The sequence below is a fragment of the Sceloporus occidentalis genome, unplaced genomic scaffold (genome assembly GCF_023333645.1).
Source record: "Sceloporus occidentalis isolate IW3139 unplaced genomic scaffold, rSceOcc1.0.p SCAF_5, whole genome shotgun sequence".
Taxonomy (NCBI): Eukaryota; Metazoa; Chordata; class Lepidosauria; order Squamata; family Phrynosomatidae; genus Sceloporus; species Sceloporus occidentalis.
Window position 1 is genome coordinate 185,214,567 of NW_028316985.1, and position 25,624 is coordinate 185,240,190.

Genomic DNA, 25,624 nt, shown 5'->3' on the forward strand with positions numbered 1-25,624 from the left:
TGGATTTTATACACACACATATATTCAAGACACAGATGATTGAATCTGTGAATGCAGAATCTGTGGATAGAGAGAGCCAACTGTATACAAATCCCATTGCTTTAAAGGATCCAATTCTTGTTAAGACTAACTAATGGATTTAGCTCTCAGTTTCCAGAGAAACATATTGATAGATGCTAGGAATAAAGCCTGACAACCTATATTAAAGAAAATTATTTATGTTTTAAGTCGTGATGCTATCAGTATTTTCACACATTTCCTCCCACTACTTCTAGTAAGTTAAACTGCGTAGTTATTTTTAATGGTAGGACTCCTATTTATTTATTTATTTATTTATTTATTTATTTATTTATTTATTTCTGGCATAGGTTTTTCCAAAGACTGCTGGGGAAGTTCATAGTAAAAGCACAATGTTAACATTTTAAAAACATAACACACAACACCAAGTTAGCAGAAAAATAGTAGAACACCTTATGGAATAAAAGAGCTTCAGAGACCACCCTAAAAATGGGAAAGGGGAGTTAGTAAGGTTTCCCCAAGGAAGAAATTTCATAAGACTGGTCCCATTCCCCCAAATCCTTTGGACTTTACAATTTCCAGTAGGATAGCATTCACTGAAAGATGAAATCTACTGTCATGTGCAAGATAGGATGAAGTCTGATTTGACTGTTTTACTAAATGTCAGTTAAAGGTAACATCTAGTAGAAACTGAAATCTATATACACACATATTACTGCCATAAAAACTAATATATAAGCTTCCTTCCCCTTCTACCACAAAACTATTTCCTTTACTGATGTGTCTGGAGTGGGGGGGGGGGGCAGAATTTACAGGTAATGTTGCTAAAAAATTATTTCCAGAAAGTATTTCCACAAAAAAATATTTGGGATCAGTTCCAGCTGTATTTTTGCTCACAAAATAATGAGAGTGTTTTGAAAGTACAAATATGAAAATATGAAAAATGATTTCAGGACTGGCCATGCCCTAATATTTTTAGGGACAAACCCATAAGCAAGTGCTGGCAAAAATATACAAAAAATCAAGAACTGTGTGGTAAGGTCCCAGGTACCGTATTTTCTGGCATATAAGACGACCCCCAACTTTTCCAGTTAAAATATAGAGTTTGGGATATACTCGCCGTATAAGACTACTACCCCTCTTCCAACGTACACCAAACAAAAATTAAAAAAACATCAGATTTGATTTCAATATGGTAATTTTAATTCAAATGCTTAAGACATGCAGGTACTTAGCAGGAAACCTTGTTGTATACAAAGCCTGCTTGGACTGGTCAGCTCTCCCTGCCTGCCCAGCCCTCCCTGTCTCTAAGACTATCACAGTGGTAGCACAAACACGGCTCTTTTTTCCATTCCCCGGGCATCTCAGACACCTGCAGCTTACTCCGCCCTTGCTGCTTTCACACGGTCACCGCATATGGTGGGGATGTGACCGTGGCCGTTTTTTATCTCCCCCCACCATATGCGGTGACCGTAGATTCGCCAGTCCAGCTCAGAGGTTTCAGCACCCACCCTATAAGACGACACCCGGCATATAAGACAACCCCTGACTTTTGAGAAGATTTTCCTGGGTTAAAAAGTAGTCTTATACGCCAGAAAATACAGTAATCCAAGTTGGAGAGATGAATATTCTAGCACTCTCATGTAGCCAAGGGGGGAAATGTTTCATTTGGCCTGCTCTGAAATCTACATGTGTTTACAAAACTGACAAAGTCAAGAACAAAAGCAGAGATGTGTAATTACAAATGGGTAATTTCTATAAGCTAGATCTGAAGGATGTTTCAAGTATATCCAATATCACCCAGCTTAACTGAAATGCTCTTCTAAATAATGCATGGGTAACTATAGCACAGTAAGCTTCTACATTCACAGGGCCTTCTTGATAATCGTAAACAGAAAATTCGCAGCTAAAGAGAAGCAAGTACATTTCGTGGCACAATAAGGATGTGGACGGTCCATTTAAAAAAAAGGTCTTCACCTTTGTGCAGTTCACATCAAGCCATATATGAACCACAGAGAGGTAACAGAGAGGCTGCTAATATTCCTTTCTTGGTAACAGTGCAGAAAACATAAAGAGATAGCCTCTGCTTGATCCAGTAAATGCAATTTAAATGAGTGGGTGAGGGGAGCCCAGCCTGTTTCATAAAGCGAGGCTAAATTCAAATATATCTTTACACAGCAAAGATCGCACAGCAAACAGACAATCAAACAAACAAGAAGATTCTCCTTCAGTCAAGTAAACAGTCAGTCAAGTCAACAAGAAGGTTCTCCTTTAGATGCATGCAGAGAGATAAGCACCAGAAGCTTCAGCTTCCTGCGGTGGAAACTGCTTGCAATAAAGAGAATAAAACTGAGAAAGTATCCAGATGCATTACTCAAACCATGCTGGATAGCCACATGCCAGTCACCTCACCCACATGTTAGCACCAGCGGCAGAGTCCCTGTTATCATATGCTGAAAACAGACAAGACAAACACATAGAAAATCAACAGGCATTTATATCTGTGTGTTATTCAAGAGCATGGAGCAACAACACTGAATGCATAAAAGAGGGATTCGTCACACATCTTTCCCATTATCACCCATGAAACTAGGCCACTTCTCACATTACTTTTCCACCTCAACAAGGCTGATTCCCATCTTCCCTTTTGCAAGCAGAAGTGGGAAAGGGCGACACACAAACTTTCCTCTAACCCACTTTCTTGGTTCCTGGCAGTTAGACTAGTACCTCTGAGATATAGATCCACTACCCTGGATTGGCTACGGCCACAGACTACAGCCTAGAACTGAGACAAAAGCAGTTCTCATTTTGCTTCCTTAAAAAAAAATCACAGCCAAAGCTCCAAACCCTTTTTTTAAAGGAAGCAAAAAGTAATCTGAAACACGGTGACTTTGCTAGTTTCATTCCCTCCTCCTGAAACCCTCTCTCGCCACTCAAAAGTCAAGAGTGGTCCAAAAGTAAAACCAGGAATGATGTCACATCATTTCTGTGCAAGACTGAAGGATCAGTCCCCCAGATCTCCCCAGAACCCATCCTCCCCAGTGCACCATTACACCTGTTTTGCTTCTGTTATTCTCAAAATGGCAACCAGAGGTGATGCTGCATTACCTTCTGCCATCAATTTGACAAAGGCTCCATTGGAAACAAAGGAATTTAGTGGGGATGGTTCAGAGACAGGGGTTTGCCTATTGTTTGTGTGTTTGGGAGCCTTTCTCTATGTCTCTTTTCTCTGGAGAGGAATTACTGAAAAATTGTGCCTAGTTTTTTTAATTGCAGGGTGGCTGTTTGGAGGACTGATGTGTGGCTTCTAGGATTGCAAGGTTGGGGCCCACAGCCCACCCTTTCCCCACTTCTGTTTTAGTCTAGGGACACCTGCAATAAAGGTCCTCCCCCCCTCCTTCAGATACACTCTGCAACACAGACACACAGAAGCAGCCTGTAGCCTCCAGAACGTGCTCAGCAGCAGGGATCACATGCAGAAAGCGGCCTTCCAGGTATTCCACATAATCATTTACCCAGTTCATCATATTTCCCAGATGTTCCAACCAATGTGAAAATTTCCTTAAAATGTCATTATGGAACATGCAAGAAATCACTGCAAGACTCTTTTCTTAATGTCAGTTTCAAGACATTGTCACCAAAGTCTCCTAAATCTGCTACTCGTGTCCTTGGGCTTACCATACGAATTCCAGATGTCCTGGCATTCAGATACTGCTCTCTCTTGATTTGTTCTATCATCCGTCGATCCTCCTCATTTAGGTCAGGCACAGAGTCTGCAGGTTGAGCTGCCTGCTTCAGTTTCAATGAGGCTTTTGGAGAATAGGGATGGATGAATCTGTCAGTTTTGGTTTTTCACTGTTCCTCAGTTTTACAGACAATTCATTCTTTTCTAGTTATGCATTACAAAGTATTTTCCTATAAAATAGTCTGAACAAAAACATATATGCACAGTTCTCTTGATGTATGCATTTTTGCCTAATACAGACAGTTTTGTACAAGTGGTTTCACCTAAATAAAGACAATCTTCAAGATGTAAACCTTCATCTTTTCTTTTACACATTATTTTTCACAAATATACACATTTTTGTTTGGAGAAACGTACCACAGAACTGAATTACGTGCAAATATTGAAGGACAGCATGCTTGCTTGCACACTGATTGAGAAATCAAAGACATAGCTCTGTTAGTATGGATCTGTACGCAAAGTGATCTTGTAGCATCTTTGAGACTAGTTGGGTAGTGTAAGTTTTTGTAGACTTAAGTCTGATTCATTAGATGCCTGAGCACTTCACTCGATGCATCTGATGAAGTAGACCAAGTCTATGAAAGCCTATATCACCAACTTCTTTTTCTGTTATTCTCAAAGGTATTACAGGATCTCTTTACATACTGGTTCAGAAAATTAAATTTTGGCAATTTTTCTACTGTAATGCAAATTCAGTCATTTTTCCCCATCCATACTAGTCAGATCGTGATACTTCATAGATGGACTGCAGAAAGAACACAAAATACAGTGAAATAAGTAACAGAACTGTGATATTAACGTACTAACGTATGTTAGACTAGAATTGCTCTGGTGCATGACTGTTTGGACAAATTAAATTTGAACACTATTTTAATTTCTGACTAGATTCAAATACAGAATATGACAAAATGTTGTTTACCTTCCAGAGTATTAATTTCTCAGTATAGCAAATATGTCAGTCTTTTTATTTTTAGTAATTCCTCCCTCACCCCACTTCCTTGTCCCCCTACTCCTAAACCCTGACCAACCTGGAACCACTTTCAAAAGATTTGCTTACAATTTACTACACTGCTTATCATTTTGTAAACCTAGACCATGACAACCTCCTGTTAGCAGACAAGTTGCCCAAACTGGTAACTGGCAAAACCAGCCTTTGCAGTGATACTGCAGTAGCCCAAGAAATCAAACAATTATCTGATTGTTCCACTATGGAGCCAAACTGTTCTTATCCCAAGAGAAACTGAACACAAACAGCTATTCATTTTGCTGTTGATTGCAAGCTAGACGGCTGTCTCTAAGTATAAGCCTGCAGTCACATGCACTGAAGTCACTGGATGGGCAAGGCCACTTCCAGGCAAATGAACAGGCCTGGTTTTTTACAATTTTCTTCCCCTGTTATTGTTAGCCTCCAATAGAAGAAGGGAGAAGGATGGAATTAAGAGAACTGTTTTGATTTCTTTTTAATTTGCTTTCCTGACGTATTCCGAAATTCCCTATACACTTCCCAGAGTCCCTGAGGCCCATCCTATTTTTCTCCCTAAACCTATGTAATGGTAACAGCAACAAAGGAGAGAGTGTTTGCTGGAAGTCTGTGCATTCCCTGGCATCTCATATTCTGCCACAGCAGTTTCCCGGGGAGCCTAAATCTGCATTGTGGGTTCAGGTACCCTGGAGAACTAGGGTTTCTGGCCTCTACTAGGTCCGGGATATTGCCATGGCAGTGTTCCAACTGCAAAAGTGGAAGCCAAAGGCTGCATCTACATTGCAAAAAATAATGCAGTCCGATGCTGCTTTAACTGCTATGGCTCAATACTAGAGACATCTGGGATTTGTAGTTTGGTGAGACAGTCACTTTTCTCTGTCAGAGTGCTATGGTGCCACAGCAAATTCCAGGATTCCATAGGATAAATCCATGACAATTAAAGCAGTATCAAACTGCACTGACTTTGCAGTGTGGCAGCAGCCACAGTTCCCAGAGCTCCAGCTTAAGGTTTTACCCTCAATTCAGTCAGGAGATGGATGCTGAACTCTGACACTTATAAACCTAGGAGATTTCAGAGAGCTCCTGGGAGTCAGTTGCCTACCATGGACTTTTGCTTCTTCTTCTTCAGCACTCTGTAGTATCTGAATGGCGTGCATCACGGGGCGTTCATCTTCCAGAAGAGTTTTGACACGGGCCGCCAGGGAGTCCAGACTGCTGCTGTGGTTGCTCTGACTGGCACTGGGGGCCCCTTTACTGCCAGCTAAACTGGATCCAACTGAGCCTTGTTTCTGAGCACTTTCACCACACGCCTGCTCATCTAACCACCGTGTTGAGTGCAGAACAGGAGGTTCATATCGCAGAAGGGTTTTCACTTTCATACCCAGTGAGTCCACACTGCTGCTGTGACTACTACTCATCTCTTTATTGCTACCTCCTTTGGTTTTCTCCAAAACTTGTTGAACGTTTTCCAGAGTGTTGGAGGGCTTTACACTAGAAGTAGCCTGAAATTCTTTGAGATCTCTGGGGTTACTCAAGTTGCTCTTTGCAGCACTATTTCCAGAAACAGGCAGACTTTTATTTACCACTACACTATTGCAACCTTCTGGCTCAGAGCGTGTGATGGGCTTCACTCCCTTGTTCTCTTCAGCAACTGCTTCGCATGTTGGCTTCAACTTTTCTGGTACAACTTGCTTCTGGCTGCCAATATCCACAGCACGAAAACCTTCCCATTTTAAGCCACCAGAGAGACTAAGGGTTTTGGCACGTGTATTGTCTTCTTGAACATTTTGCCTGTTGAGTGTCTCATCCCATGACCACATCCTCTGAATCCCTGGATAACTTCCCTTGACTGGTCCAGAACCTACAGAGGCATCCATGTCTTTCATTTGTTTCAATGAGCTGCCCAGTTCTGTGGAGGAGGAGACGAAGGAGCTGGTGTTAAAGTTTCTGCCTGAAGTTCTACTTTCTGACTCTGCCAGAAGCTTCTCAATTTCCTTCAGTGTTTCTGATCCTATGAAAGAATCATCTCTTTCTCCTTCAGAATCTACACGCAAAGAAGTAGTTTCTCCAGTCCTACCCTTTTCAGCATTTTCTTGAGCCACAGAGCCACAAAATGGTTTCTCTTTACTTACTCCAAGCTCCTTTGGATCATTTATGTCTGCCAGTGCCTTTACACATTCTGGGGCCCTCTCCTCTTCAGAATGAGAATCAGAAGGAACTTCTGGGATTACTTGGCTCAGTTCTGCTGACGGCAAAGCAGCTGGGGATTTAGATGTGTCCTCTGACAGTGGCTGTGGGAGAGCACAAAGCTGTAACTGACGGCAGACAGTCCTGCTCTGACCAAGCAAGTCTCCAGAAGGCTGTGAGGGAAGCTCTGTGGGAAGTGGACTATCGGAGCCAGTATGTGATCCTGCTGGAACTGGCCCGCTAAAAATGGAAGAGTTAAAGCTTGACTGTATTGCATCTATAACAGAGTGAGGGTCTCCTAGAAGAAAACAAAAAATGGTTAGAATTCACAATATGTCTTACAAATGAAAATGCCTACAAATACAGTGTCAGGCACAGGTGTGGATACAATAATTATTATGGGGTACAATAACATCAAAAATCCACAAAACAGTGATGCCTTTATTGGGCCAACCAAACTGTATAAGCTTTCAAAACTCCATTGGCTTCTTTATCAGACAAAGGTGTTAAAAAATAATACAGGAGGAAAAATGTTAGTCACAGGCCTGTATTTTGTCAAGACAGTGGTGGTGGTGGTCTTAGCAGTGTTACCAATTTCCGGGGAACTCCCCAGAATCCAGGGAATTTAATTAATTTCTTTCTGGGGATTTTGACTGAAAAATAATAATAAATATTGGGGAATTCCGGGGATTTTAGTAAAACATTCCAGGGAATATCTTTGAGGCTTGTTGGCAACACTGGTTCTGAGTCTGGAGAGCTATCCCTGCAGGCAGGCAACTTCTCCTTCTGACCATGTGGTACTGGGAAACAGCATTTTAAAGTCCAGGAAATTTAAATTGCATTAGCAAAAGAAAAAGGTACTCTCTATGAGATCCAGGATGACTCACTCTATAATAAGAACATGAAGAACAACTTCCTCATCTTATTTCATCTTTGCCTGATGAAGAAACCAGTGGTGCTTCAAAAGCTTGCGACATATATTTTATGCATTTTGGTTGTCCCCATAAAGGTATCACTATTTTGTGGATTTTGAATGTTACTGTACTTTGTTATATGGCCAAAATAGCTACCCTTGGAATTATTATGGAACAGTGTTAGCTGCACACAGATTAAGAGAACCACCAGACATAAATGCCTCTGATACACTCAGTCTACAAGGTTCCAAGCTCCATACTGGTCTGATTCAGTAGAAGAAGGAGGTGTTCCCCAAGAGCTCTTATATAGTTTTCCTCTGAATAAGAAAACTGAGGAAAAAAGTGTTACTGGAAGGCATTGCTGCCAAACCTAAAAAATTCTAATAAAGGAACTTCTTGTTACACTATCTGTAGGAAACAAGGACCAATAGTAAGTTAAGAACATGAACATATGAAAGGAGGAGAGGAGGACAGAGAGAGACAGACACCAGGGTCTCCGCTGATACCATTAATGTCCACAGAAGATGACTAAATACTAAAAGAGCCTTGCTGGACCAGATCAAGGTGAGTTCACCTGACTCACTATCCTGGCTTGTAGATGATGCTGGGAAGCCCAGAAGAAGCAGCCCTTGAAGGAAAGCAACATCTACCACACCAACTGGTTTTCAGAGGCAGACTGTTCTGTTTAGCTATCAAGATTCATAACTCTTGACACAACTAATTGCCATGAACACCGCCTCCTTTATTTCCCGCCATACCTTCTGACAGCTGTCCACACTGTGTTGACAAATCAGTAGATGCTTTCAGTGTTCTGAGCTCAGTTGGAGACAGTTCAATTTCTCTGATTGGCCCTCGAGGCACGAATGGAGTCAGTATCGATGAAGGTGACTGATCGATGCCAAGGTTATGGAGGTATACCTGATGCAAGAGGTGAAGAAAATTAATCTGGAAAAGCAATTAAGACAGTCTATTCTGATGCAATATGCAATTTGAAATTTCACCAACCACCACTACTCCACAAGGACTTCACAACTACATTTATAGATGGAAAGAACTGCATAGATGAGTCTCTTCAGCATTTAGCAAAAGAATCTGCCAAGAAGGCAAGAGGAGCCAAAAACACTAAGAAATCTACTTTCATTTGCACAGTGATTTCTTTAACAACCATATGCAAAGAAGATATTACTGAGACCTATCCAAATACTCATTTTAAAGCTTCCAATCCTTCATATTCCTTTAAGACCAAAAACAAGCACATATTTCACATACCTTAGTCCCTCCCAATATGAAAGACATACATCTTCATTGCCAGAAATATATTATTTAGTAGATGAAATTTAAACTATATTTAGAAAAGGAAGGAGTTATCACAGAAAGGGAGAAATGCATAACAAAAGCATGGCTTATTCTAAAAAATCTTGATGCTGATTTCTGAAGTAAACCCATAAAACAAATTTTACAAGGGGACTAAATATATTTTCAAACAACCAAGTCATGAGTCTCCAATTTTATTTGTGCTGAGCCAAGCCAGGCTGGAAGAGGGGTCAGGAATAGGTCTTTCTCCCATCCCTTTAATAAAAAGCCAGACAAAGAACTGCTAGAAACAATCTCTCCTCTCCCACAACATGTAGGATGATGTTTCCTGGTATTGACCTGCCGAGCTCATTCTTTGTTACAGCATTCATTTTAGTGGGATTAACATCCTTGTGTGAAGGATCATTGGCCCAGCTGCATCAGCAAAAGGAGCCTTTTCCCTCTTCTCTTTCCTGAAGGAGCAGCACACTGCTGCAAACATCCAACTAAAGAATGCAAGCTTGAGTAGGATAGAGTCTGGAGGTTGCAAACATTTTCTTAGACCCAAAATCACAGCACCTTAGATTTGGAAGGCACCACAAGGTGGTCTAGTCCAACCCCCTGCCATGCAGAAAGACACAACCAAGGCACTCCTGAAAGATGCCGATCCAACCTCTGTTTAAAGATCTCAAAGATGGAGAGTCCACCACCCTCCGAGACAGTTTATTCCTGTCGAACAACTCTTGACATGAAGTTCTTCCTATTTGATTTGATTGATTGGATTTATATACCTCCTTTCTCCAAAATTGGGATTCAAGGCAGTTTCAGGTGGATTTTTCCCCTTGTTATTTGTAATTTGAATCCACTGGCTTGTGTCCTAGCCTCTGGAGCAGCATTGATTCTCACTTGCTGATTCCCATTTCTTCAGGGGCACTGGAAGTGCCTCAACCAAGGAGAAGGTGGTACGTAGGTCCCTGAAGATCACATTGCCCCTTACAAGTGGAATCTCTCACCCCAATAAAGCCATGTTTGGGGAGGGGATGTTTCCTCTAACCAGCCAGACTGATAAATGCTGCATCCCTCTGTGCTGTGTGACCTGGCTTGCTTGGGAGCTACCTGCTTGCCCTGTGTTTGTTACTTCTACATTGATCTCCTGATCGCTCCTTTGTAACCGTGGTTTAAGGCTGTTAGGTGGATGGGGTGGACTGATGTTCCTGCCTCATACCTAAGTATTGAGTCCAACTAGATGCAATGTGGCCCTTTTAACACTGCTAGTCATTACACATATTGGTAAAAAAAAGCATCCTGGGTGCAGAATTGCTAGATGAGAGAAAGAGCAAAATGGAAAGATAGGACTATGACATGCCAGGAAGCAGAAAAATTGCATTATAATAAATATTTAAAAAAAAGGGGGGGGGTTAACTTCATGGAGAAAGCAGGAACTTGTTGGTGTGAGAAAGCTTTTAATGGAGTCTATCATAGAGCTGATTCCTCCTGGCACAGAGTTATCCCAGTAGAAGAGAGAGACTGGAAGGTCACATATAGCCATTTAATGCAACCGTCACAGAACGTCAAGTTCCCCATCACTCAGTCCCTGCATCTCTTGTCAATCTTGTTTCCTCACACCTGCAGTCCTGGTTGATTGACTTTCCCAGTCATGCCAACAACCTCAGTTTTTGCACCCTGTCTTCTTTCAGAAAAGCTAACGCTTTTTAAATATAGTCTTAGAATGGAGTAGTCTTTTTCCACTGGGCTGTAAGTCTCTCCCTTTTAAGTATAGGAGCGTTTGTCTGGAACTGTCTTCCCACAGGAAAATTGTGCAATTTACTACGCCAGAAAGGAAGGCCATTTAAGGCATTTTACCTGGAGCACAGAGAAAAATGAAGCATAAGAATAGACCAGGAAGCAGACCTATTTATTTGAACAGGCAACTGGCAATTAAATGAACGGACAATAGGGTTTTATAATGGGGTCCATGTGCTGCAATTTTTATTATTCCAGTGATTTTTTTTAATTATTCAATAGTGTTTCAAATTATAGGTGTTTTAACATGATAGATGATTTATTTATTAACTTTTGTCTCATGAGGGCTTTAAGTGTATTTTGTTTTAACCTTGTTGTAAGTCACTTTGGGTCCTACCTTGGGAGACAAAAAATAAAATAAAAAATAAGGTGAAAGGGCAGGAATAAGGAAAGGGGGAAATCTTTTCCAAAGGTTGCTATGGAATGACTGGAGGAACACCCTATTTGCTTTGAAAAATAATTAATAACAATTATCTTACATTGCAAAGGGGTTCATTTCAGATTCCCCCCCCCCCCCTTTACAAGTATGCAGGTTTTTGTTCTGTTTTTGTATGACCCTGTTTAGGGCTAATTAACAATGCAACCTCTTCCTTAATTACCACATTAATGATAGCTTCTATTTCAAACTTTTATTTTATTTTTCTGTTTCCCAAGTTCCAAGTTACTACCTTTACCCTTATCTTTTATTATGACCTCTAGGAAAAGTGGCATCTGAAGTTACACAAGAAACAAAAAGAACCTCTTTGTGCAACAAAGAGAATAAGAATTCATGTATATGCATCAAACAAACTGCAGGATAAGATGGTAGCGAACCAAGCACAGCAGTAGTGCCTGCCAATGAAAAACATCTTTTAAAATGATAAGAGATTACTGGAAAAGAAATATGAACTTACCGGTATCCTCTCTTCTATATTCATTTCTCTGTGATCTGAAGTCTGCAATACATCTTCGAAACTGCTTTGCAGCTTCCCAGAAACAGCTGAGGATCGTCTTGAAGATTGTCCTGAGGAAAGCCTCAAGTCAATACAACTACCTCCCCCAGAACTTGCTAGCTGATTTAAGCTATCTGGTGAAACATCTCTAAAACAGTCCATACTAATCTGGTTGTTACAACGGTGAGTGCCTGGCAACTCTCTAGTATTATCTGGAGAGCCCCCAGACTTTTCCTGGCAACCACTAAGAGAACCAGTTTCTTCTCTAAGGAGTTCAGCGACTCGTTCACTAGTAATAAAATTATCTGGATTTGAGCTCTTGCCACTTCCAACATGTTCAATTGTTTCTTCATCACTGGATACAGTGGAGACTAAAACGGCTGTATGATGCTGGATAAGAGGCTCTTCTGCATCATCTCTGCAAGCCTCACTTTGCTTAACCTCACAATCTCCTGATGCATGGCCCTTGTCTTCTGCTGGTTGAAGATTATAATCCTGGATTTTTTCATGACCTACTTCAGTCTTTGACATTTCTCTGCTGATTGCCATCACAGAGTTTTCAGACTGGGACCTAGTAAGTGGTAAAGCGTGAGGTGATTTTTTGTCATAAGCACACAGACTGGTCATGGACTTTGGTCCACAGAATGGTGTCACCAACCCTGGCTTGAGATCAAACTGGTTTTGATGCTTCAACAAGATGCTGTTTAAGGAGTCTGCAATGACATTGTAAGACTTCTGCTTAGGTGAGATGCCACTTGAACCATCTAATGCCAAAGCATTAGGCATCCTCTCTGCTGACTGACTCGTGTTCCATGCCCCTACCTTCTCCATGAAATTAAGAGAAGGCAGAGACTGAATCCTGCCTTTAAGAGGACGTAAAACTCTAAGATGTCCACTACTTTCATTTTTTGCTTCTTGCTCACTTTGGAGTGTAAGAGGCTCTTCAGCAGAAGGTACACCAGTGTCATCGCCAGAAGGCACTCGAGGTTCTTCCACAGAAGGAACGCAAGCTTCACCAGAAGAATTTTTAGATGTCTCTTCACGTAAGCAAGAAAGAGGGGAGTGGAGAACAGACTTGGCTGGGATGGTCATACCAGAAGCCTCTTGCCTCAGGTTTCGAGTTGTAAAAAGTCCTGGGGTAGAATGATGAACTGGATGAGCCAGATGTCCAAAAAATGATCCCTCATTAAAGGAAGGTGAAATTCCACTATCCTTATGCTCTCTCTCTATGATGAAATCTGAGAGTGTTAGTTCATTCTTGCTTGCTCTCATTTGGGTTTCCACCACAGAATTTACCTGCTTGCTCCCTGTATTGCCATGCTCTGCAGCCATAGTGGCTGGTTGGAGAGGTACATTAAGTCTACAGTCAGTTACAGCTGAAACAAGCTTTCTTTTTTGTTCTTCAAATACAACTTCAGAGACATGCTGCACCTGCACCTTATTCTGCAAAGGTCTTGAAGGTACCCCAGTATTACTGCATGAGTCACCCAAACTCACTCTCTGCCCCCCAAAGGAAGCCAATGCCTGTGAAGTGTTTGCTGCATCACTGGCATTTCCAAGCTTTCTTTCTGAATCAGAAAATACTTTTAATGGGTCAAGCTCAGAAATGTTTCCTACTTCTTGCTGATGTGGTTCTACAAATGTTTCCGGATGTCTTTCTACCAAAACTACATCCTCCATTTGCTGACTTGTTTCATTTTCTTCTGCATCCTTTCCTAAAACACTTTTACCAGAAGAACTCTCAGAAGATAAGAATCCATACTGCTTGGATAACCCCACCTCTTCTTCCAGAATTTCAAGCAGGAGAGGGGCTGGCACATTGCTGTCCAAAAGGAAAAGATCTTGGCCTGAAAAAGCTCCCCAAGATTCTAGTGGAGTTGCCATCTGCTGGTTTGGCAAATTTTGTGACGATAGGACTCCAGAAATCCCATCCTTGGAGCCAAAGGTTTTACCACACATACTGAGCTGAGGTGTTTCTTCTTCATTACAATTCCTCTGTTCTGTAAGCATACATGCAGAAAGAGAAAGAGGATGCTGGGACAGATAGCTACCAAGACTGGTATTGCTAGGTGCCATGGTGCTGATAGCCAGTGGGTGCTGAGACAGAGGAAGGCAATCACCGGAAGACTCTGAGCCAACTTCCATAGTTGCCAGCCGCACAGCCTCTCTCATCTGCAAATGGCTGGAAGCCTCTTCAGAAGCAGTACGAGAAACATCTGGAGTCCCTCTGAAAGAGAAAAAAGAGAAAAAGCGCAGTCCTTCATTACAACCCAGCAGAAACCAGAGAGAAAAATTTGCAGGTCTAAGCAACAGAAGTTCAATTTGTTTCCTTCGCTGAGATGTACTAGTAGACAGAATGACAACATAAAGCTTATGACAATGATAATTAGGAAAATGGTAGTATTATTAGTATTAGTAGATAATGATATAAGTAGTAGTATTTCATCATCATAGTCATCGTCACTGGTTTCAGTCTATTAAGTGTTATTGATCTGGATTCTGGATGGTGGCTGCCTCATCTTGCTGCCCCTGGAAGCCGCCTGGTGCTTCAGCTGCAGGCGCAAGTCACTCTGAGGTCAGAATGAGCTGCCCAGTGTCAACAGCATGGCTGGGTGCCTTCTTTGACCTCAGCACCAGCACCAAGTGATGAATGGGAACCATGTGGGAAAACAGCTGCCTGTCATTCACTGTGAGAACCAAACACCCAGAGCAAGAGAGAGCAGAGAAGGGGCAAATTCAGGGACAGAATACTCCAGAGGCAGCCTCAAATTCCCCCCAAACTCCACCCCTTACCAGCTCAGAGTATTCTGGCCAGCATATACCCTCCCTGGGTAGGGAATGCTATCCTCCATGTATAATGCTCAGGAAATTGCTGCTACTCTGACAGCTCACCAGAAAACATTTGCAGCACCAATGGCATACTGCACAAGAGGAAGTGTGCCAGAAGGCAGGAATGGATTCAAACTACAGGAAAAGAGATTCCACCTCAGCATTAGAAAGAACTGCCTGACAGCGAGAGCTGTTTGACAGTGGAACACACTCCCTTGGAGAGTGGTGAAGTCTTCTTTGGAGGTCTTTAAACCAAGGCTGGATAACCATCCTGGTCATCCAGAAATGTACAGATAGAGGATGGTTAGCCAACAGTTCATGTGAAAGGGATCTAGGAGTCTTAGTAGAGGACAAGCTGAAGGTGGGTCAGCAGGGTGATGCGGCAAGCAAGAAAGCCAACACGATTCTTGCTTGCATCAAAAGGAGTATAGTGTCTAGATCAAGGGAAGTGATAGTACCACTGTATTCTGCTTTGGTCAGGCCTCACCTTGGTATAATTAAAGATGGTGATGATGATGGTGATGGTGGGTCAGAATTTCATTCTCTTCTCACAAGAAGGATAAGAATGGCAAACAATAGAACCTGCATGTGATGTCATGGACTTTTGGTGTAAAATGCTAATTACATATGAGTATGTGCGTGTGTGCAACTTGTTTATGTATACATTATGCCGTGCCCGAGCCCCATTATATTTAATGGGACTCGAACATAGACGGTTTTCACCTTACACGGGTGTGTGTGTGTCCAGAACAGATCTCCTGCGTAAGGCAAGGGTCCACTGTACCAGAGGTAATATGATAAGAAGCTGTCAGAAAGAGGGTGAAGAACAGAATGTTGAGAGCAAGGCATGACTGGTGGAATATCTGAAGGGATTTGAATAAAATTAGTGAATGATACTTGGGATGACAGATGATATAGTTAGAAAGAAATGAGTGAAGTGAGGATGAGGGTCCAGAGAGTCAGCAAGTCAGGTTTAGGAATTAGTGAGTGGTGTTTAAGATCCGAATTAGTTAGGAGTGGAAGGTGTGAGAGAGTGTGAGCTGTGTTCCTAATGTACTGTATTAAATAATTAAGCTGTTCAACTTCTGCTAATAAAGTACTGTTTTTCTATTTATTTGCTTTTAGCCCCCAGGAAAGCTATATATTAGAAAGCTTGGATTCAGAAAAGGCATCTGTAGCAGCCATGAATACAAAGGGACAGGAAGTACTTACATTGGCAGCAGAAGTGGGGACAAGGAAAAAAGCCCCCACTCTTGGTGATAACTAAGTCTTCACATTTGGCTTAGGCAGAGCCTCACACCTGGTACAAAAGTGGTGGGTGAAGTAGTAAACCCCCACACTGCCTTAATCACAAAACCCATGGGAAGGGAGAGAAGCTGCCTTTTTCCCTCCCAAGGAAGACTGATTATTTTCTCTTCACATTGGGCTTTCATGGAAAGTAGCAACAGCAGAAAGGGGCAGCTGGCACTGGCTGCAAGGACACTGATCTTGGGGCAATCCAAATAGTTTCTCTCCCCATCTTCAAAGATCACTTGGGGCAGGAAATAAAAAGAGTTTCCCTCCATGTTCTCCTCCCTTCCACATAAAAAAGGAAACTTAAAGAGAGAAACGTGAACAGTGCCTCTCTCTGCTGTCCTCAACAGCAGGGGTGGGAAACATGCCGCTCGTGGCCCACAGCTCCCCACTCCGAAAATGCCCTCTTGTGGGTGTTGGGGCATTTTCACATTATTTTGCCCCCTGCAGGCCATTTTGAACCCTGTCTTGTAAAAGTCTTTTTTAAAAGCAGGAATTGAAACTGAAACGGAAATAACTTCCAGCCTATTCCGGCTTTGAAAAAAGTCTCTCCTGGGCCTAAAATGGTGGAGAAGAGCCTAAAACATGGCAAAAATGCCCCCACGGCACCTACTGGGTATTGGGGGCACTACAGCCAAAACAAGTCAGGGGGGTTGCAATGCGTCCCTCCAAGGCCTCCTGGGGGGCTAATACAACCCCCTAACTTCCCAGAGTGCTTTGCTTTTGTAGGAAATAATATTACCTTTCCATGTCTTCTGTGAAAGCCGAGGAATGTGAATACACACTTCTCTGAGGTTTTTTTCCACATGCCACAAGATCTAACAAAGAGAGGTGACTGGTGCCAACCAAAGGTAATAATTGGGTTAGAAATACAAGTCAAAATTAGTTAACATGTGAGCAAGACCCATGTAACTGAAAGGAAATTGATTGCCTTAAAGAAAGCAGCTCACAACAGCTCAAGCAAAGTAGTAGCTTTAACTCACCTCAAAGCAGCAAAGTCCACTTCCGCTGGCTGGAAGACTGTCTCGTTGAAGAAGGTTTGGCCTTGAGTTGCGAATGTCGTCAGCAGTGGGAGTTTGGGAGAGAGGCAACTGTCCTGAATTTCTGTCAAGATTACAAATACCAGGGTGATGTGGGAAGACTGAAAAGTCATGGCTTGCTAATCAAAGCCTTACGAATGCAACTGCCTTGCCAACTGGCATGGGCTTTAAAAACCATGTGTGGTTAAAAGCTGTGCAACACAACAACATTAAGCGACAAAAATGAATCAAACTGAAATGCACAGATTGCAAAAATGGTGTACAGTCATCTTAATAAAGATCACATAATCAATGAAAATAAAAATAAATTCCATAATACTAATTTTGGGGAATGAAACGACCTCTAATCTCTGGTAAGAAACATTTGTATGGATCCAGCTCAATAAAACAGTCATTCCTTTTTCTCTACCAAAACCCAGTACTTCTGTGAAAACATTGCTGTGCTAAGTCTGTGGGCTTGTCTACACTGGCCAAAAAGCCCTGGACTCACTCCATATCCAGTGTGATGCGTCTAGTTCACACTGCACACAGAGAATCCACTTCTTTAAGACATTAATCCAGTTTGACAGAAACTGTTAAAACTCCAGTGTGAAGCGGAAAAGAGATTCCACCCCAACATTAGGAGGAACTTCTTGACAGTAAGAGCTGTTCAACAGTGGAAGACGCTGCCTCAGAGGGTGGTGGAGCCTCCTTTTCTGAAAGCTGTTTTTAAACAGAGGCTGGATGGTCATCTGTCGGAGGTGCTTCGATTCTGTATTCCTGCATGGCAGGGAGTTGGCCCTTGTAGTCTCTTCCAACTCTATGATTCTCTGAACCTGGATGTGTTGAACATGAGGACATGGGATTGGGCTGCATCCAGCACAACTGGGCTGCTCCCAGCTCTGCACATGTCTACACACCCACCACACCATCCCCACTGGCCCTACCTCCTTCATATCACTGCCACCACAACCTCAGCTTCACCAGCCAAGCAGCTCCCTGCAACAGTGTGACCATCACCATCACATCTGCTGAGGTCAGAATGGAGCACCCCATCAATCTACCCCTTCCTTGTTGATCACGTGGATGTATATGACAAAGCCAATTGAGTCTATGAAAGCTTATGCTGCCCATTTTTTCCTTTTATCGTATATACTTGACTATGAGTCAACCTCATGTATAAGTCGAGGATAGATTTTGGGGCCAAAATTATTTTGATATGACCCATGGATAAGTCGAGTGTAAAACTTAGGGACATGTGGCAAAGGATCTAAAAGATGAAGCAAAGAAATCAATGCAAAACAAGTTACAAAATGGGGTACATTTTTGACTAAAATTTCTAGACTGATACATGAGTACAGTGGTACCCCGGGATACGAATTACCCGGGGTACGAAATTTTCGGGATACGAATAAATCCCATAGGGATTTATTGCTTCGGCTTACGAAGGTTTTTTCGGGTTACGAAAAAACCCCGGCGCTGTTTCAAATGGAGCCGCGGCGGAGCCGCGGCTTTTTTTCTATTAGCGCCTATGGCAATTCGGGTTACGAAGGTTTTCGGGTTACGAAATTAACCGCGGAACGAATTAATTTCGTAACCCGGGGGACCACTGTATATACAATAGTTAGCCTCAAAGGTCCTACACAATTCCTTTGTACGCTTCTGCAAGGAGCATGGCTAGGTCAGTTTTTACACCTATAATCTGCAATTTTGTCTGTTCAAGCAGACGTGGCCAACTAATCTTGGTATTTTCTATTAATGGTTCTAGTTTTTGCCATTTTGTCCTTCTAAGGGAAGCAATAAGTACCTGAATTCAAGTTTCCATTAACTAAGCAGGGAACAGCTATTTAAGTGGTACACAAGAAAACCTTTAAGCCCCCTTGTTGATGTTGTGTGCTTTCAAGTCATTGCTAACTTATGGCCAAAGTTTAATTCATTCTTCACCTCTGTGTTGCTGTTATATGTAACTGTCAACACCCAAAAAGTTAAGGTGGAAGAATCTAGCCCTGACCCACAATTCCTCCATCCCCATCTTAAAAGAAAGCCAAAGGGAAACAGGAGTCTCTTTCTAGGCTCAAAGGTTGGAGGAAAGAAAATCTGAAAGCCAAGAACGTCTCCATCACAGCACCACAAACACATCCCTTGACGGTTCTTTCTGTTTCACACAATGCGGGGAAGGTGGGTGGGTGGGAAAGGATCAGCAACCATCACTGTATTTGCTCAATTGCGTTTGCAAAAGCTGTCCTCTTTTTGGGAGACAAAGAACAAACAGTGAAGAGAACAGCTTCTACAATCACAGGTTAATATGCTGCATGCTGAGAACAGCCAACTTCTGTATGCTCTAGAACTCCTTTATTCTCCAGGACCAGTGTTTCCCACATTTCTGAAATATGTCACTATTCTTCTGAATTAGAAAAGGAGGAAAACCCCACTTTTACACCCAAAAGGTCTAGACTTTCTAAAAGATTAAAAATGATGCAGCCCCAAAACATACTTATTCTCCATGTGTTTTCAGTGTTCCAAAATTGCCTCCTGCTTGGAAAAATTGCACGCCCAAGCAGTGATTCATATCAATATTCACCAGGTAGACTCCTTGGGTAGCAGTTAATTCTACTGTCTCTCTTATTTAAGAACCGTCCCATCACATTCAGTATGGAAACACAGCAGAATTAACTGGCCAGAGCAAAGCCAGATAGGGAAGAAAAGGAAGACTTCTGCAGCTGGGTATTTATGTTCAACGGTGTCTTAAGTTAAATATTTGCAGTAGACTAGTATGCCATAATCTACAGTTTAGCCATTGCTGTCAAGACAACAGTTCAAGGGCCAAACAAATCTCTTGTTGCACAGAACATTTCTGAACACACAAGAACATACTACAGTGCATACCTTTGAAAATACATTGTTTTCAAAAGATATTCAAGATGCTTTTGGATTGTCATGATCTCCAGTTCAAGCCAAATTTGAATGCTTTGGTAATATTAATTCAATGTGAATGTCTCTCATTCTTTTAGCACTTTCCTTTCATTAGAAACTGACCCATCCTCTGAGGTTCAAGTGATGAGGCTGGCTTGTTGTTATGTTCCTTCAAGTCAACATCAGCTATGGCAACTCTATCATATGGTTTTCTTGGCAAGATCTGTTCAGAGGAGATTTGCTACTGTCTTCCTCTTAGGCCGAGAGAATGTGACTTGCCCAAGGTCACCCAGTGGGTTTCCACGGCTGAGTGAGGAATCGAACCCTGGTCTCCCAGAGTCCTAATCCAACACTCAAACCATTAGGCCACACTGGCTCTCTGCATGATCTTGGCACCATCTAGAAAATGAGGCATTTATTTTGGAGGTTTATTACTGAGGCACTACTTACAAAATAAAACAAGCCAATGTATGTGTAGAATCTCACAACTGTTGGAGACAGGCTTTGATGGACTTATTTCTTTATATATGAATGAAACCTTTTGACAAATCTGGAAGAGTTGCAAGGGTAAAATCATAGAATCATAGAATCGTAGAGTTGGAAGAGACCCCAACGGCCCTGATCCAGTCCAACCCCATTCTGCCATGCAGGAACTCTCAATCAAAGCATCCCCATTAACAGATGGCCATCCAGCCTCTGCTTAAAGACCTCCAAAGAAGGAGACTCCATTACACTCCGAGGAAGGAGTGTGTTCCACTGTCGAACAGCCCTTACTCTCAGGAAGTTCCTCCTAATGTTGAGGTGAAAATGAAATTGCTTAAGAAAACAGAGCTGTTATCACATCATTTAAGCACCGAATGCAATTCTCTCAAATTCTCAGGTATTGTTCCTTTAAAAAAAAAAAGCAAGGAAAGCTTGGAAGATTTGAGAACTATGTAGAGCTAGTCTCAGTGCTGGACAAAGATGGGAAAACAGGTGGAAAAAGACTTCCGGACGTGGTGCTGGTCTCAGAACCGATATGTTTCCACTCCCACCCACTCTTCCCTGCCCAAATACTTTTTAAAAGACCATTGAAAAGCTGTAATACAGAGGAGCATCCTGTGCTTAATTTTCATAATGTACCTGGTCTCCTGACGTGGGATTCCTTTCCCTCGAGATGAATTTGAACTTTTCAACACAAAGGATATGGACTGTAAACAAGAAGCCAGAAACAGCAATGCTCTGAACATGCCCGTTTCCAAGGCTTGGAATAGGAATGATATAAGCATGTATTGTGCTTGTAGTTACCCAGCAACCAGGCCACAAGTAAAGGAAAGCTTCAGAAACAAAAGGTCCATTTTCTGTCTTTCCTATTCTTCTTTTTCCCCCTTGTGTACTACACTGTTTAGCGGAGAAAATGTGCCATATCAAATTCCCCAAAATAAAACTGCCAACAGTAATACAAGAGTCACGGAGGTTGCAAACTCTAACTATCTAGCTAAACTCTAACTGTCCCTTTATACATAACGGGTTCTGATCCTAGCTTCCTCAGAGAGAAATGTGGTAACTACAAGAGTGGCATTTGGGCATTTATCTTCCAGGAAGAATTTTACCTAAAAAGGGTATCATATGCAGCTGCTACAGCAAGAGAAGGACTACTGAGAAGATTCATACTTAGCAATATAGCAAGGCTCAAGGACACCAAGGCCAGGCGGCCAAAGAAAAGCATCACTTTTACCAACCCACTCACCTGCCCTTTCCATTCCACTGCAGATAACATTCATAAGCTCTGAGAGAACAAAGTGAAAATACATCTGACCAAGAAAAAAATCATTAGGGGGAATGCTACAGAGCTGAGGAAACTAATGCCTCTTTCAAGAGCAAATGCCATCTCTTAGTAGGCAACTGTATTAAACAAGGTATACTGTTTGACAAGTGGACTAAAGTGGGTCTGGGTGGAAGAATGATTCCACCCTTTTATCCCAGATGTCTGAAGATGCTTGTTAATACAACAGCATGCAAAGCCCAGCTTACACTATATATCCCACATCATCTGTTAGGAACCCTACTTGCAAACTTTCCCTCTACACTAATTTAGACTGTGTTGTTCTTCTTGTGAATCTTCAAGCAGTTTTTGACTTATGGCCACCCTAAGGCCATAAGGCCTTATCATGAGGTTTTCTTAGCAAGATTTGTTCAGAGGAGGTTTGCCATTGCCTTCCCCTGAGGCTGAGAGCATGTGACTTGCTCAAGTGGGTTCCATGGCCAAGCTGAGAATTGAATCCTGGTCTTCAGAGTCAGAGTCCAACACTCAAACCACTAAGCCATGTAGACTACCCACATTAAATGGAATGAGTCTATAAACATTGCCTCAAGCTATCTGGAGGAAGGATTGGATATTAACAAAATAAATTACTCTTGCTTGCACAGCCAGTCACTTCACTGCACATGTTCTGCTTCCAACACTAGTAACTGCCAGAGCAGACAGAAGACTGGGGTTGCTCCTAGAGCAGAGAACTTACGCTTACACCTCTGCGAGCACAGCAAGGATATTGTGCCCCTTGTTCCAGCTCAAATCAAGTGAAATGCTTAACTGCCCATTATCAAAATTCCAACTCTGTGAGCAATATGCACTGAACCATCCAGTACCTCCATAGTCACAATCGGAAATGCAAGTCTGCCAGTGACTAAACGCTGAAGCTTAAGCTGAGAGCAAGAGCTGCCACCATAAGTCAGAACATGAAGTGGCAGGGAGAGATCAGAGTGTGGGCGATATATCATTTTCAATGGCTTCCCTTCGGTTGCTAAAACATCTGACAGCTACAAAAATGTAAGTGCAGTACGGAATCCGAATATAACTCCCTTAGTCATGTTATAATCATTTTTCCATATGTTATATTTTCAGCAGTTTCCATTTTAGAGGACTGTTATAGCTATTTTAATTCTGCTATTAACCACCCTTACCACTGGGATGGCACATACAGTACTATTAAACAGAAATAGGATCTAAATTAGCATGTAAAGTTTCCATTTCTCACACACTCTTCTCTCTTTCTCACACCCATGGCTTTCCCCTCTTCTGGAAATGGCCCTAGTGTCCCCCTCCCTGAAGATCAAGGGCTTTCGGGATGAGCAAGACAAGGTTCTAGAAGGAAATGAAGATCAGTGACTCCACCAGACGTCAGACCACCCCCCATATGGAGAAATAAGGGGGAAGCACAGCAAAGCCAAAGTCTCAGTCCCAGCATTTTGCAGTCTGGCTCTTCTGTTGCACATTTCAGCTGTAACCTGAAGTCCAACAATAGCTGAAAAAGTGGAAGAACCCCAGCACCGTGCACATCACCTCAGAAAATAAAAAGTGTAAGACTAGAATTTTTTTACAGCCTGTCCACAGACATGTACATGTACATATTGACTACCGACACATAGAGTTGGCAAGGAAAAACTACAATTTGCACTCAGGCTACTTAACTGTGTACTGTTACAGGCAAACAAGGACAGTGGGATAAAAATGTAATAAATGAAAATATATTAGAGCTTCTCTAAACCCAAGAAACCTAAACAAAATGTTCAGTTGCAACAACTGCTGAAGTTTCAGAAAGGCAGCCATGTCTGTCACTGCAAAACTAAAAGGCCTAAAACAGCTGCTTATCAGAAAAAGCTCCATAGCAAATACAAAACATGGACCAGAGTCTACACGAAGCCCATATGCCAACTCTGTCCCAGTACCAGCCCTGGCAACATTATCCCAGGACTACTTGACTTCAGTCACAACAGCAGAGGGTCTTTCATTTGTTATCTTACAATGTGATAGGTATTTTCCCCATCAGCAACACCTTTTTGCTTCTCTTACTGAATATACAGGTTTGTCTCTACAGTAAAGAATAAATGGATACAAAACTGCCTTCAGAAAAGACACTATTTATAAAACATTATTTTAAAATAATAATAATAATAATAATAATAATAGAACAGTACATAGAATGTACCTAGGATTGGACTGTGTGTCACATTAGGTGCTTGCTGCCTCCCAAAAGTCCCTGCAGGAGTAACAAAACCTTCCTCCATAGTTGTGAACTCTGTCAAGTCACAAGCTCCAGGGGTCTGGCCCATCCTCCATCCTATGGCCACTATTAGATTACTGGCATCCACTTCTGTACAAGGCTGGTACCATTCTTCCATCTCCTGATGAAATATAGAAGCGGGAAGATCCACAGAAAGTTATACAAACTCCATGTTATTAGATCTGCGCGTGTGTGCGTGCGCACACACACATATATACACATACAAAAAAAAACCACACACACACCTCTAAAACACAAACTTCAAGGATTCCTTACCTGCCGAGGGCCTAGTCACTTCACCCAATTAGATTTCTGCAGTTCTGTTATAAATTTTCTTTTTTGTCAGATATAAGGATAAGTTTGGAAAGTCCAATGTAGTATATTGGTCAAAATGTACACAAATGATTAACAGAAGTATCTAAACACAGGTGGTCCAATCACTTCTATTATCTGCAAGGCTGTTGCAAGCCCAAGTTAGCCCCAAGATCATTCTGTTGATGTCCATTAAGATCAAGGTGCTGACAACCAGGATGTGGCAGCCGCCAACATTTACTGAAACAGAAGCACTATAATACTAGGAACATGCAATATTTGTTCAGTGTTTAGGATTCTGTAGGTAGATCTGCTTCCATAGGATGGATACAACAGGGTGGTATTCAATATAGAAATCCTGCAGCCAACAAGAGGATACAAATCCAGCACAGCTGTCACAACAGAACACAGTTGTCTCACACACTTTTGTTGTTATGCACCTTCCACAAAGGTTTTCTTGTCAAGATTTCTTCAGAGGAGGTTTGCCATTCCCTTACTGGAAGGTACTGCCTCAGAAGAAGGCAAGGGCAAAAGCATTCTGGACAAATCATTTCCAGAAACCCCCATGATATTAACCTTGGGGTCGACACAAGTTGGAAATGACTTGAAGGCACACAACTCCCAGCAGCCCAAGTCAGCACAGCCCCTGGCAAGGCACTCCAGAAGGACTTTGTTATCTGGGGATCTGTCCAGCATTTACCAATGAACAAACTGTTCTAGTGTGACTTCTAGTATGGACACCTATAAGGAATTAAAAAAATATGTGCACAAGACTATTGCATGAACTGGAATACCGAGAACTCATAACTGTACAGTCTCCATAAGTGTCTAGTAGGATGATGAACTAGATCCAAAATTTCCATGGATGCAATTCTACTCATGGGATGCTCCTGACTGGAGAGGGGGAGGCGATAGACAATTTTCATCCAACACCTTTTCCCCCCTGAAAAGCTGTATTGAAGGATGGCACTTTCTAGAGCTTTGGAAATACTGCTTGGGCACAGGCCAGGAGGATGGCAAAAATAATCTCTCCACTTTCTCCAACTAGAGACTTTACTGGATTTTGGTGCATTCTGCAAATGGAATGTTCCCTTTTGTTTGTAGGAGACAATCAGGATCCAGCCCAGTATATCTAAGAGTAGCTCTTGAAATCGCCAGAGGTAATACCTATGGTCCAAAACACACTGCAGAAATAATCCCCTTTGAGACTGGTTTAACTGCCCTGGCTCAGTGCTAGTGAATCCTGGGAAATGTAGCTGATTGTGACACCAGAGGTCTCTGATAGAGAAGGCTAAATGTCTCACCAAACTCCCAGAGTTCCCTAGCACTGAGCTAGGACAG

General features: G+C 42.1%; 1 protein-coding gene across 6 annotated transcripts in view; it reads right to left on the reverse strand.

The window, feature by feature from the left end:
* ALMS1 (ALMS1 centrosome and basal body associated protein) overlaps window positions 1–25,624 on the reverse strand; it is a 90,489-nt gene that overhangs the window by 48,034 nt on the left and 16,831 nt on the right. For all 6 annotated transcript variants that reach the window (XM_089526404.1, XM_089526402.1, XM_089526403.1 and 3 more), the window contains exons 3-8: window positions 23,897–24,092; window positions 16,980–17,100; window positions 11,836–14,101; window positions 8,605–8,764; window positions 5,848–7,230; window positions 3,697–3,827 (exon numbers count right to left, since the gene is read on the reverse strand). In XM_089526404.1, the coding sequence (XP_089382530.1) occupies window positions 3,697–3,827; window positions 5,848–7,230; window positions 8,605–8,764; window positions 11,836–14,101; window positions 16,980–17,100; window positions 23,897–24,092 (4,257 nt within the window). The remainder of the gene's footprint in view (window positions 1–3,696; window positions 3,828–5,847; window positions 7,231–8,604; window positions 8,765–11,835; window positions 14,102–16,979; window positions 17,101–23,896; window positions 24,093–25,624) is intronic.